This window comes from Aotus nancymaae, unplaced genomic scaffold (assembly GCF_030222135.1).
Source record: "Aotus nancymaae isolate 86718 unplaced genomic scaffold, 86718_ANA_hifiasm-v0.15.2.pri h1tg000079l, whole genome shotgun sequence".
Classification (NCBI taxonomy): domain Eukaryota; kingdom Metazoa; phylum Chordata; class Mammalia; order Primates; family Aotidae; genus Aotus; species Aotus nancymaae.
In genome coordinates this window covers 1,490,505-1,503,254 of record NW_026988494.1, presented here as the reverse complement: position 1 = coordinate 1,503,254, position 12,750 = coordinate 1,490,505, and the positions used below count along the sequence as shown (strand labels likewise).

Here is a 12,750-nt window from a genome sequence, read left to right as displayed (position 1 = left end):
CAGGGCCTTGCTCTGTCACCCAGGCTGGAGTGCAGTGTCTGTATCACAGCTCACTGCAGCCTTGACCTCCCAGGCTCAAATAATCCTCCTACCTCAGCCTCCCTAGAAGCTTCCACTAAAGGCACACACCACCGTGCCTGCCTAATTTTTCTATCTATTGTAGAGACTTGGTCTTAGTATGTTGCCCAGGCTGGTCTCAAACTCCTGGTCTCAAGCAATCCTCCCATCTCAGTCTCCCAGAACACTAGGATTACTGGCATGCACCACTGCTCCTGGCCTTAAATTACTTAAAAGGTGTATATGGACCAAGGAATCTTGGGATCATTGGTTGTTCGCTCAGGAGCAAACGACGGACATGCAGCGATCCTGTTCCTGGGACATGGAAGCAAGAGTCCCAGATAAGCCTGCCAGGGTTTTAATATTGTTTATTCTCACCCAAACTCATGTTGAAATTTGATCCCCAATATGGCAGCATTGGGAGGGGGCGCCTCGTGGGAGGTGATTGGGTCATGGGGTGGATCCCTCCTGAATGGCTTGGTGCTGTTGTTGGCAAGAGTGAGTGAATTCTGACTCTCATGAGACTGAATTAGTTCTTGCAGGAGTGGGTGAGTTCCCGACAGAGTGGGATGTTATAAAGCCAGGACTCCCCTCAGGTTTTCCCTTCTTCCTGCATATCCACTTCTTTGAACTTCTCTGCCATGTGGCACAACACAAAAACTCTTCGCCAGTAGCCAGGGCCATGCCCTTAAACTTCTAAGCCTGCAGAAATGTGAGTTATATTAGCCTCTTTTCTTTATAAATTGCCCAGCCTCAGGTATGGCTTTAGAGCAACATGAAACTGACTAAGAGGAGGGCTTCAAAGACAGCGGCAGATCATTGCAAGGGGATCTTCCTGAGCTTGTCATCCCAGCGTGTCTTCAGTTGAAGAGGCACCTTTGAAAACACTGCCTGGCCATATGCAGTGGCTAATGCTTATAATCCCAGTGCTTTGGGAGGCTGAGGCGGGAGGATTGCTTGAGCCCAGGAATTTGAGACCAGCGTAGGCAACATAGTCAGACCCCATCTCTACAAAAATTACAAAAAAATTAGCCAGGAGTGGTGGTGTGTGCATATAGTCCCAGCTATTTGAGAGGCTGAGGTGGGAGGATCACTTGAGCCTGGGAGGTTGAGGCTTCAATGCGCTGTGATTGCACCACTGCACTCCAGCTTGGGCAACAGAGCAAGAATCTGTCAAAAAAAAAAAAAAAAAAAAAAACGGGAGAAAAAAGCACTGTCAGAGAAGGGCTGCTAGAAAGAGCAGCCTCAGGCAGAATCGTGTAGTACAGTAAGTGTGTGTTCATTTTCTGCTGTGTGTGACAAATTACCACAAACTCAGCAGCTTAGAAGAACACATTTATTTTCTTTCTTTCTTCTTTTTTGAAACGGAGTCTCACTCTGTTGCCAGGCTGGAATGCAGTGGTGCAGTATTGGCTCACTGCAACCTCCGCCTCCTGGGTTCAAGCAATTCTCCTGCCTCAAGCTCCCGGGTAGCTGGAACTACAGGCATGCGCCACCACACTCGGCTAATTTTTGTGTTTTTAGCAGAGACAGGATTTCATCATGTTGGCCAGGATGGTCTTGATCTCTTGACCTTGTGATCCGCCCACCTTGGCCTCCCAAAGTCTTGGGATTACAGGCATGAGCCACTGCTCCTGGCCAACACATTTATTTTCTCACAGTTCCCACGTGTCCAAAGGTCAGGTATGGGTTAGCTGGATCTTCTGCTCAGGGTCTCCCAGGCTGCAATCAAGATGTTGGTTAGGGGTATGGTCTCACCTGAGGCTCAGTGTCCTCGTCCTAGCTCCTGTGGTTGTTGGCAATATCGTTTTTTTTTTTTTTTTTTTTTTTTTTTTTGAGACGGAGTTTCACTCTTATTACCCAGGCTGGAGTGCAATGGCGCGATCTCGGCTCGCTGCAACCTCTGCCTCCTGGGTTCAGACAATTCTCCTGCCTCAGCCTCCTGAGTAGCTGGGATTACAGGCACGCACCACCGTGCCCAGCTACTTTTTTGTATTTTTAGTAGAGACGGGGTTTCACCATGTTGACCAGGATGGTCTTGATCTCTTGACCTCGTGATCCGCCCGCCTCGGCCTCCCAAAGTGCATCGCGCCTGGCCCTTTTTTTTTTTTAAACAATCACCCAGGCTGGAATACAGTGGCATGATCTCAGCTCACTGCAACCCCCGCCTCCCAAATTCAAGGGATTTTCCTACCTCAGCCTTCCACGTAGCTGGGATTACAGGGACCTGCCACCACACCCAGACAGTTTTTTGGTTTTTCTTTTTTTCTTTTTTTCTTTTTTTTTCTTTTTTTGAGACGGAGTTTCGCTCTTGTTACCCAGGCTGGAGTGCAATGAGGTTTGGGAGGCTGAGGCAAGAGGTCAGGAGTTCAAATCCAGCCTGTGCAACATAGTGAGACCCTCCATCTAGAAAAATAAAAAAATTAGTCAGGTGTGATGGCGTGGGCCTGTAGTCCCAGCTACTCAGCAGGCTGAAGTGGGAGGATTGCATGAGCCTAGGAGATTGAAGCTGCAGTAAGCTAGGATTGCACCACTGCACTCCAACCTGGGTGACAAAGTGAGACCCCCATTTCAAAATTTTTTTAAAACTTAAAAAAAAAACCACTTTGGGAGGCCGAGGGCAGATCACTTGAGATCGGAAGTTCGAGACAACTTGGCCAACATGGTGAAACCCCATATCTAGTAAAAATACAGTAATTAGCCGGGTGTGGTGGCATGCGCCTGTAATCCTAGCTACTCGAGAGGCTGAGACATGAGAATCACTTGAACCTAAGAGGTGGAGGTTGCAGTGAACCGAGATTGCACCACTGCACTCCAGCCTGGGCAACAGAGCAAGACTGTCACCAAAAAAAAAAAGAGAGACAGAAAGGAGAAGACACACAGTGACACAGGGAAAGCCACGTGAATTGAAGCTAGAGGTGGCGATTGGAGTGACATGTCTATAAACCCAGGAATGCCAAGGACTGTCAGAGCCCCCAGAAGCTAGGAGCCATCAGGGGCATGGATCAGATTCTCCCCTCAGAGCCTCCAGGAGGAACCACCTTTGCCAAAACCTTCATTTCCGACTTCTGGCCTCCAGAACTGTGAGGGAATACATGTCTGTTGTTTTGATCCACCGAGGTGGTAGTAATTTGTTTTGGCAGTCTCGGGAAGCTAGGATACTTATTGATAATTATCCCCATAAGAATCAATGTCGAGGAGATGGACTTGGTGGTCATAGGTGCAACAAGAACTCAGACTCTAGAGAGATGTCAGTTCTCATAGATCAGAGGTACCCTGCGAGGTACCAGAGCAAGGCCACTTTACAGCTGGATTAACCTAAACTACATTCATTGCAGAACCCAGGAAGATGTCCGTGCCTCTGCCCAGAGAAGGTATAACCTCTATACCCTAAAGAGGGTATAACCTTCTTTCCCACCCCTCGGCTGGTGTATTTGTTCGGGTCAGCTACTATTAAAAAAGCAAAGAAAAATGGCTAAAGTAACTGTGGCTTAAACAAGATGTAAGTTTATTTCTGTTTTTGTGTATGTGCATGTGTTTTTAGAGACAGGGTCTTGCTCTGTTGCCCAGGCTAAAATGCAGTGGTGCAATCATAGCTCTCTGCAGTCTCAATCTCCTGGGCTCAAGCCATCCTCCTACCTCAGCCTCCTGAGAAACTGGGACTACAGGCACATGCCACCAATAACCAGCTAATTTCTTTAAAACTTTTTGTAGAGATGGGGTCTTTCTGTGCTGCCCAGGTTGATTTCAAACTCCTGGCCTCAAGCAATCCTCCTATCTCAGCCTCCCAAAGCCCTGGGATTACAGCTGTGAGTCACTGTGCCCAGCCCTGTGTGGTTTGCTTTGTGGAATTACCCACATCTTTGTATAGTCTTCTGGTGAATGTGAGTGGGGCCCATTCTTAACATTGTTCTCATTGTAAATGCTGCCATCAGCAATTGATGGGGTGGTCCAGACCACGAGCAAAATATCGGGCCAGAACAGGGTCTGAACATGGAAACAGAGCCAGAGGTGGAGATGTATAGTGACCAGGACAGAAAACCAAAGGAGTCAGTCTGAGGTGGGTACAAACTTGCAGAAGAAAGACCAGGCAGGGTTTGCTCACAATGACCAAAGACAAGTGGGTCCAAGACCCAGGCTGTCAACAGAAGCAGAACTATACAGGGAGCAAAACCAGGGCCAGGCTCACACTCAGAATCCCAGCACTTTTGGAGGCCAAGGCAGGAGGATCTCTTGAGCCCAGGAGTTCAAGGCCAGCCTGGGCAACATAGTGAGACCCAACCTCTACAAAAAATAAAATCAATTAGCTGGGCATAGTGGTGCATGCCTGTAGTCCTAGTCACTTGGGAGGCTGAGATGAGAGGATCACTTGAACTGGAGGCTGGGGCTCCAGTGAGCTGTGATTGTGCCCCTGAACTCCAGCCTGGGCGACAGAGTAAGACCCTATAACACCGCGATCTCCGATCTTTTTGACAGCAGGGACCGGTTTGGTGGAAGACAATTTTTCCATGGACAGGGGAGGAGAGGATTTTGGGATGAAACTTCCACCTCAGATTATCAGGCATTAGATTCTCATAAGGAGCATGCAACCTAGATCCCTCTCACGTGCAGTTCACTTTAGGGTTCAAGCTCCTATGGAAATCTAATGCAGCTGTGGATCTGACAGGAGGCGGAGCTCAGGTGATTAAGCTCACTTCCCCTCCACTCACCTCCTGCTGTGCGACCCAGTTCCTAACAAGCCACAAACCAGTAGCAGTCCATGGCCCAGGGGTTGGGGATACCTGCTGTAATTGTAATAGACCTGGGACTCATCAAAGCTTCAGATGCTGATTCCACCACTTTACACCAGAGGAGAGTTTTCAGTTTCCAAACCACTTTCACAGGCAGTGACTCACTGGGTCTTCAAAAGCAGCCTCATGAGCTGAGTAGAGCTATCATGTAATCTCCAGTCGATTCACAGGCAAAGAAATAGAAAGGCTAAGTGACTTGCTGAGTGTTTCAGTGTCACTTAACTGCTTATTAGCAGGGTGTGTAGAGAAAAGAAAATGGACCTTGGAGTCTGGTAGACAGGGTGAGAGTCAATACACGCAAGTTATGTGATTTCTATGAGGCTCTCTTTTACCTTGTCACTATTTTTTTTTTTTTTTTTTGAGGCGGAGTTTCGCTCTTATTGCCCAGGCTGGAGTGCAGTGGCGAAATCTTGGCTCACTGCAACCTCCACCCCACCAATCCAAATGATTCTCCTGCCTCAGCCTACCAAGTAGCTGGGACTATAGGTGCCCACCACCATGCCTGGCTAATCTTTTTTGTAATTTTAGTAGAGATGAGGATTCTCCATGTTGATCAGGCTAGTCTTGAACTCCTGACCTCAGGTGATCCGCCCACCTCGGCCTCCCAAAGTGCTGGGATTACAGGCACGAGCCTCTGCGCCCGGCCTTTTTTTTTTTTAGATGGAGTTTCAAACAGGCTGGAGTGCAGTGGTTTGATCTTGGCTCACTGCAGCCTCTGAACTTCCTCCAGGGTTCAAGCAATTCTCCTTGCCTCAGCCTCCCAAATAGCTGGGACTACAGGTGCGCACCACCATGCTCGGCTAATTTTTGTATTTTTAGTATAGAGAGTTTCGTCATGTTGGCCAGGCTCGTCTCAAATGCCTGACCTCAAGTGATCTGCCCACCTTGGCCTCAAATTAAACCAAATTGCAAGTTATGCTTCAGCTGCTTCTCACTGGCCAGAGGCAGACTACACCCAGGGTTTATTTCATGGGGGAGAGCATTAGCAGCACTTGCCATGGGAGGCTGAACCTCCCTGTTCTGGATAGACACCCAAACACAGACACTGTGTAGACATACCTTCGCCAAGAGGCCTTCGAAGGGCCTGGACCTAGGCTGTTTTAGGATGGAAACAGTAAGAAGCGCTATTTCCACATCTTCCCCTGTGCTCCCAGGACCATGTAGGGTGCAACAGAAATATGCAGAGGAGAGGAGCTGCTCCTACTCTCTAGGGGTTGAGGATGCAGCCAGCATAGGACTACAGCCCAGGGACCAAAGCCTGCACTTACCTCCTTTCCCCAGAAGACAGTCTGGGAAAGTCAGCCCCCCACATCCTCCTGTACCCAAATTCTACCTGTTTCCCTTCAGTTCCACTTGATGCAAAGGGTAGGTCAGCTCAGAAAAAACCCACTCTTCAGGCTAGGCTTGATGGCTCATGCCTGTAATCCCAGCACTTTGGGAGGCCGAGGCAGGCAGATCGCCTGAGGTCGGGAGTTCAAGACCAGCCTGACCAACATTGAGAACCCTCGTCTCTACTAAAAATACAAAATTAGCCAGGCATGGTGGCGCATGCCTGTGGTCCCAGCTACTCTGGAGGCTGAGGCAGGAGAATTGCTTGAACCTGGGAGGTGGAGGCTGCGGTGAGCCGAGATCACGCCTTGCACTCCAGCCTGGGCAACAAGAGTGAAATTCCATCTCAAAAATAAAAATAAAAAATAAAAAAACTCACTCCTCTCCTCTCCTCCAGCTCAACCCTTTCTTCCCTGTCATTTCTGTCCCACGCCCAGCTCCAACTAACAGACTCTGGAGAGGCCAGCAGCTCCAGGGGTTCTGTTGTTCTCATAGGCCTGGAAGTTGTCACATCTCTGGGTTCTAGAGCCAGCTGTTTGTCTTCCACAATTCAAGTGCTCAGGCCTCATGCTAGCAAAAGCAGCCTGCTCCCATCCAAGGATGTAAATCTCCCTCCACTTGACACCTGGCCACAAGTTGCTGGAGAAATGACCAGATTCCATCTGACAATCTGCAGATGGAATCCATAGCCCCGGCACAAGTCTAAACACTACAAGGGAGTTTGACAGCTGGCACATGGACACATCCAGCAGGACTCGAGCAGGATGAGCCTCTGGACAACGTTCAAGGGCAAGTCTATAAACTGGGGGCCCCTCCTCCAAAATCATCTTTCTCCCCTGCCTAGCACTGACAGGCCAACTTTATCCAGCAATGTTGGGAGAATACCCAGAGATGGCGAGAGGAGGGCCTCTTATTTATCAAGCAAGACTTCCTCCTCCACTAAGAGCCACAAAGTTGAGTCTTTGCCAAGAAATCCTGCACACCTCAGACACCAGAGATCTCACCCTGCTCTAATTAAAAAAGAGAAAGTCATCTTTTGTATGCAAACATCCTGAGAAATAAAACCTGGGCTCCTGGAGAAAAGAGAGCAGCACAGACCAGGTCCAATTCACAAGGAACACCCATATGTGGAAATCCACCGAGCTCCTCCTGGGGGCAGATGGAATTTTATAACTCTAGGGCCCCTGAACCAAGACAACGCATTGCGTACTACATCACAAGCACGCAAAACATCTGTGATTTACAAAGTATCCCATAAATCAGCCTGGACAACAGTCTTGGCTCATGGAGTTTAAATAGAAACCCACAAAATGATCTAATGATTTCCATAGAAATTGTCTTTCCATAGGAAACCTGCTTGATAAGATTCATAAAAATGGGAATAAGAGAAAAATGTATCAACAGGCTCAAATTTGTTAACTTCAGTTTTACTTTAAGAGGATAATACAGATTTTGGTAGCCAGGGAAGGGGAGTGGGAAGGTTGTGGAAAGGCTGGGAAACATCAGAATATCTTTATAACAAGACATTTGGCCAACACAAGCAACCTTTGTGCCTACACACACACACACACACACTCTCTCTCTCTCTCTCTCACACACACACACACACCCCACATAAGGCACTGAACAAAACCTGTTCCTGATGACCACGGGACCTTAGGAATCCACCACTGGTTTCTAGCATGGAGGGGACAAATGTCCCCTGCCTTGAGCCTGGCCACAGTCAGCCCATCCCCTGTGGGCACTTTGTCCAAGTCCTGCAGGGGGCGTGGCTTTGCTACTCAATGGCAACTGGATTCCAAGAGTTTCAGGAAGGGTTGGGGAGCAAGATATCAAAGGCTCAAGCTCGCCCCCTTCGTCCAGACAGACTTTTCATATTTCGTTTGATGAGGATTAGGAAGAAAAGGGAGAGGATTAGGTCTACTTTACTGCCTCTGTCAAAAGCCGGCGAAGAGTGGAAGGGAAGGGAGTAAGTGGATTATGAAAAGAAAACAAACGGAGAAAAAGGGGGCCAAGGATGAACTGCGTTCAGTGATATTTATTCATCTGATTGCAAAAGGAAAAGAAGGGATGTGTTCTAATGGTTCACCTTCCTGTGAACCTGGAGCTCCTGAAACCCTGACAAAGACCTTCTGACACTGCCGTGAGGTAGATCAGAGCCATTCCATGGCTACAGTGAGAGAGGCCGGTGCTTGAGAGCCGTAATGAGGGAACTAGAGACAAAACCCCAAATCTTGGTCTTTTCCAGCCTGCTACTCTCAGCCTGGGCTATGGAGTCTCATCAGGGTTTGGGTGGCAGAAGGAATGGGACCGGGGGCGCTCTCTTTGCTCTAAGCACTCACTGACTGCACAAGCGAGCCAGGTGATGGGTGCCCTCTACCAAAGCCAGCTGGCTGCTCCAGGGCGGCTGGGCACTACCACCAAAGGAGCAGTGAAGTTCAAGGGTGGGGTTTAGAAAACATCTCTCAGAGAGTGAAAGGATGCTGAAAACCCACTTGGTAAGGATTCCCCCCTCGGGTCATATGGCCCAGTCGCCAGGTTCTGGAGGGTAGAGTGTCACAGCCCGGAAATCCCATGGGATTCATTGTGAACAGAGGCTAGAGGCTTTCCACAAGTTCTGATCAACCGAGTTGTTGCTTCTTGTCCTTCAGGCCTAAGAAACTCCCCAGGAAGCCCTGAAAAAAAAAAAACAAAAAAAAAAACCGGAAATAGCCCCTGGGGTGAAGGGAGGACCAGGTGCACTGAAGGGAGGGACAGGGATCAGGGACCCTGGAACGCATATTTAATTACACAAAAACGCCAGGGCACCACAGGGCCACACACGCCCCGCCCCACCCCCACTCCAACCCAGCCCAGGCACGAATCTGCACTCACAGGCTCCTCACTCAACAGCTGCACTTCATACCAGAAGTGGATTCTCACCTCCACGGCCGTCAAACCTTTGAGAAAATCCAGAACTGAGTCCGAGGGCTTGGGGGGTGGAGGGGCGGGCACTAGCCCTGTCTTCAAGTGTGAGCCAGGTCTAGAGATGGCCAGAAATCGGGGTGGGAATGGGGGCAAAGAACTGAGCTGGAAAACCAAAACTAGAGCCGACCCAGCGCCCTGGCTCAGGCCTGTAAAAGTGAGCTCTTCAGTGAGCTGACATCGCACCACTGCATTCCAGCCTGGGCCACAGAGATGAGACCCTGTCTCTATTTAAAAAAAAAAAAAAAAAATCCCTAGAGCCAACCAGGCAGTGCCAGAGTCCCCGGGACACCGCAGCGCTTTCCCGTGGCGCACCTGTGTCCTGAAAGGAAAGGGCCCTGGGTCCCATTTTGCTTTGCTACTCCTTGTTCACTCTTCTCTCAAGCAGAGCCATCCCAGCTCCCACCTTCTCCTAGGAAACTCCAAACTCAACAAGTCGACGCACGGAGACATCGCAGACTTCCCGACCCTGAGCCGCGGGTCCCTCCGCCCCGGTTACCTACCCGTCGAGCTGTCGGCAAAGCCTGGGCTGCGCGGGGCTGGTCCCGGCTGCGGAGGCCCCCGAGGGGACGAGGGCCGGGGAGGCGGCGGCGCGGGGCTCCCGGGGCAGGCAGCCGCCACCGCGGCACAGAAGACGGCGGAAGGCGCTACGGAAGTCCGGGCTGCGGCAGTAGATGAGCGGGTTGAAGGCAGAGTTGGCATAGCCTAACCAGTTCAGGGCGAGGAAGGCTGGGCCGGGGACCAGAGAGGGGCCCCCTAGGGCGCGCAGCACGTTGGCTAGAAAGAAGGGCAACCAGCAGAGAGTGAAGGTGCCCATGATGAGACCCAAGGTGCACAGGGCCCGGTGTTCCCGGAGAGGCAGGAGGCGCTCGGGCCGCCGGCCGCAGGCGGGCACCGCTTTAGCCGGAGCGCACGTCCCCGCGCGGGCGGGGGCCAGAGTGCGAGACGGCGCCGGCGGCGACTCCTCCGGCGGAAAGCGGCGCAGCTCCCCGCGCAGCAAGCGCAGCTGGCGAGTAGCCACCACGAAAACCCGCGCATAGACGAAGAGCATCACGAGGAGCGGAAGGTAGAAGGAGACGGAGGAGGACAGCAGCACGTAGGGCATGTTTGAGGCGAAGGCACAGCAGCGCGGGTTGGAGTGGCAGCGCTGCGCCTCGGCGTCGGCCCCTACGCGCCACCACTGGCTCATGATGGGCGCAAACGACACCGCGGCCGACACGACCCACACCAGGACCACGGCTGCCCGGGCGCGGCGCTTGGTGACCAGTGCGCTGTAACGCAGCGGGTTGGTCACGGCCAGGTAGCGGTCCACGGCCAGGGCGCACAGGGTTTCAATGCTGGCGGTCACACACAGCACGTCCACTGAGGTCCACAGCTCGCAACCAGTGGCGCCCAAAGGCCAGTGGCCAGTCAGCGCCAAGGTAGCACCCGGCGGCACCACCAGGAGTCCCACCACCAGGTCGGCTGTGGCCAGCGAAGTCACGAACACGTTGGTCATAGTCTGGAGTCTCGGCGTCCGGGCGATGGCCACGATGACCAGCAGGTTGCCTCCCACGGTGGCCAGCACCGCCAGCGCCAGCAGCGCCCCGGCCAGGGCCGCCGCCCACGGCACCCCTGGCAGCCCACTGGTGTTGGCGGTATTGTGGACGTCCGGCCACGGGGCTAGAGTACTGTTCCCGTGAGGCCACGGAGTCATCCCTGGTGGCGCGTGGGGTGGGAGGGAAAGAAGGAAGAAGGGGGCCTCCCAAATCACCTGGCTCAGGGGGGGCAGCGGGACTTGAGAGCGACTCCCCCAGCCTGGACCATCTTCCCTAGCAGTCCGGGGCGTGAGAGCTCAGCCTCCCCCCACCCCCACTCCCTCAGTGCCACCGCTGGGGGAGGAGTGCGGTGCTTAAAGGGGCAGCGGCCGGCGGATAGTCTGGAGGGGCCTCTGGAGCCGAACTGGAGAGTGGGGAGGATGGCCGATGAGATGTTCCACGTTTCCTTTAGCTAAATCTGGAGGAAGGGATGCCCTGGCTCCTCTGAGACGATCTGTCCACCCCTGCCCTGGCCAGGCCCCTGGACTCAGCACAGCACTCCCGGGACACTGGCTTCCTGGAGCCCTGCACCTCCTTTCCCAGAAGGTCCCAGAGCAACGCTGGGGAAAGAGAGATGAGAGGAGTCCCATCTTCGCCCTTTACCCTGTCAGAGGGAAGGTAACCCGCTGGAGTCAAGCAAAGGATCCACAGAAGCCCCTCATCCACTTGGGTGGCCTCCCCTAAGGTATTCTAAATTAAGTAATACAGAGCAGCCAGTACCTCCTCTCCCAAGACCTCAGCCTGATGAGATCTGTCCCCTTTCCTATTTCACTTACTTTCTCTTCCCTTCCAGCTTTGTTTTTGTCTCTTTAATATTTTCATGTTATGAGGAAATTTACCATATTTCAGGACTCTTTCTCTCTCTCTCTCTCCCCCCCTCCCCTCCCTCTTGCTTTCTCTGTCTCTCTCTCTCTGGGGGGTAGGTCTCTGTCTCAGTTTTTCCCAGACTGGCTTTGAACTTCTGAGCTCAAGCCATTCTCCTGTCCCAACCTCCTGAGTAGCTGGAATTGCAGGCACAAACCACTAGTAGGCTCAGAAGTCTTTTTCATTGCTAGCCCTGGATTTGCATTTGGATTTGGCACTATGTAGTCTGCGATGCTGCAGAATTTCAATTTCTCCATCTTCCCCACTCTGCACTGCCCCTTCCACGCACTTTTCCACCTAGCGGTTTTCTAGATAGCCTCTTCTCTTAAAACCCTTCTGTTATAAAGACATATTAAAAATGGATGAGCCAAGAGTTGGAGAGGACAGGATCACTTGGGCCCAGGGGTTCAAGGTTGCAGTGAGCCATGATCACACTACTGCACTCCAGCTTGGACAAGGGCAGGAAGCAAGACCCTATTAAAAAAAAAATGGGCAAATGGGTGACTGGGTAAGAGGCATGTCTACCATCCCCCCCAACTATACACAACTCTTCCATTGCCAGCCCCCCAATGGTGAGTGTTTGTGCCACTTCCTTTAGGAATTTTTTTTTTTTTGAGATGAAAGTTCACTCTTGTTGCCCAGGCTGGAGTGCAATGGCGCAGTCTTGGCTCACTGCAACCTCCACCTCCCAAGTTCAAGCAATTCTTCTGCCTCAGTCTCCCAAGTAGCTGGGATTACAGGCATGTGCCACCACACCCAGCTAATTTTTGTATTTTTAGTAGAAACGGGGATTTCGCCATGTTGGCCAGACTAGTTTACCCCTGGCCTCAGTCAGGTGACCCACTCGCCTAGGACAAAGTGCTGGGATTACAGATGTGAGCCACCATGCCTAGCCTTCGTTGAGGATTTTATTCATGAACTTTTACAAACTAGAAGGCACTGAGTTGAGGCATTCATGCGTCCATCCTTGGGTGTGTACCATGCCAGACCTGGTGTTTCAAAGCCTCTGAAGTCTCTCAGGCGGTTCCACCAGAGGCTTCCCTCATCTGAAGAAGCCAGACGCCTCTTCCCCTCTCCCTTCCCTCATTCAAGACTTGGAAGGCTTCATTTTTCCAGCCCAAGCTCTCCCAATCTCTAAACCAGTTTCTCTCAGATTGTGTATGGGGAAG

General features: G+C 51.7%; 1 protein-coding gene across 1 annotated transcript; it reads right to left on the bottom strand.

The window, feature by feature from the left end:
* Positions 1-8,186: 8,186 nt before the first annotated feature.
* On the bottom strand, positions 8,187-10,836 carry ADRB3 (adrenoceptor beta 3). Its single transcript, XM_012475990.2, has 2 exons — positions 9,644-10,836; positions 8,187-8,851 (listed from the first exon to the last, which is right to left on the bottom strand). Exons 1-2 carry the CDS (start codon positions 10,834-10,836, stop codon positions 8,830-8,832), a joined length of 1,215 nt encoding a protein of 404 aa, XP_012331413.2. The 3' UTR covers positions 8,187-8,829.
* Between the last annotated feature and the right edge of the window lie 1,914 nt (positions 10,837-12,750).

Coding starts and splice junctions, on each gene's coding strand:
- ADRB3 (XM_012475990.2), bottom strand. CDS start 10,836: ATGACTCCGTGGCCTCACGGGAACAGTACTCTAGCCCCGTGGCCGGAC. Junction 8,852..9,643: donor CTTTGCCGACAGCTCGACGG/GTAGGTAACCGG, acceptor TTTTTTTTTCAG/GGCTTCCTGGGGAGTTTCTT.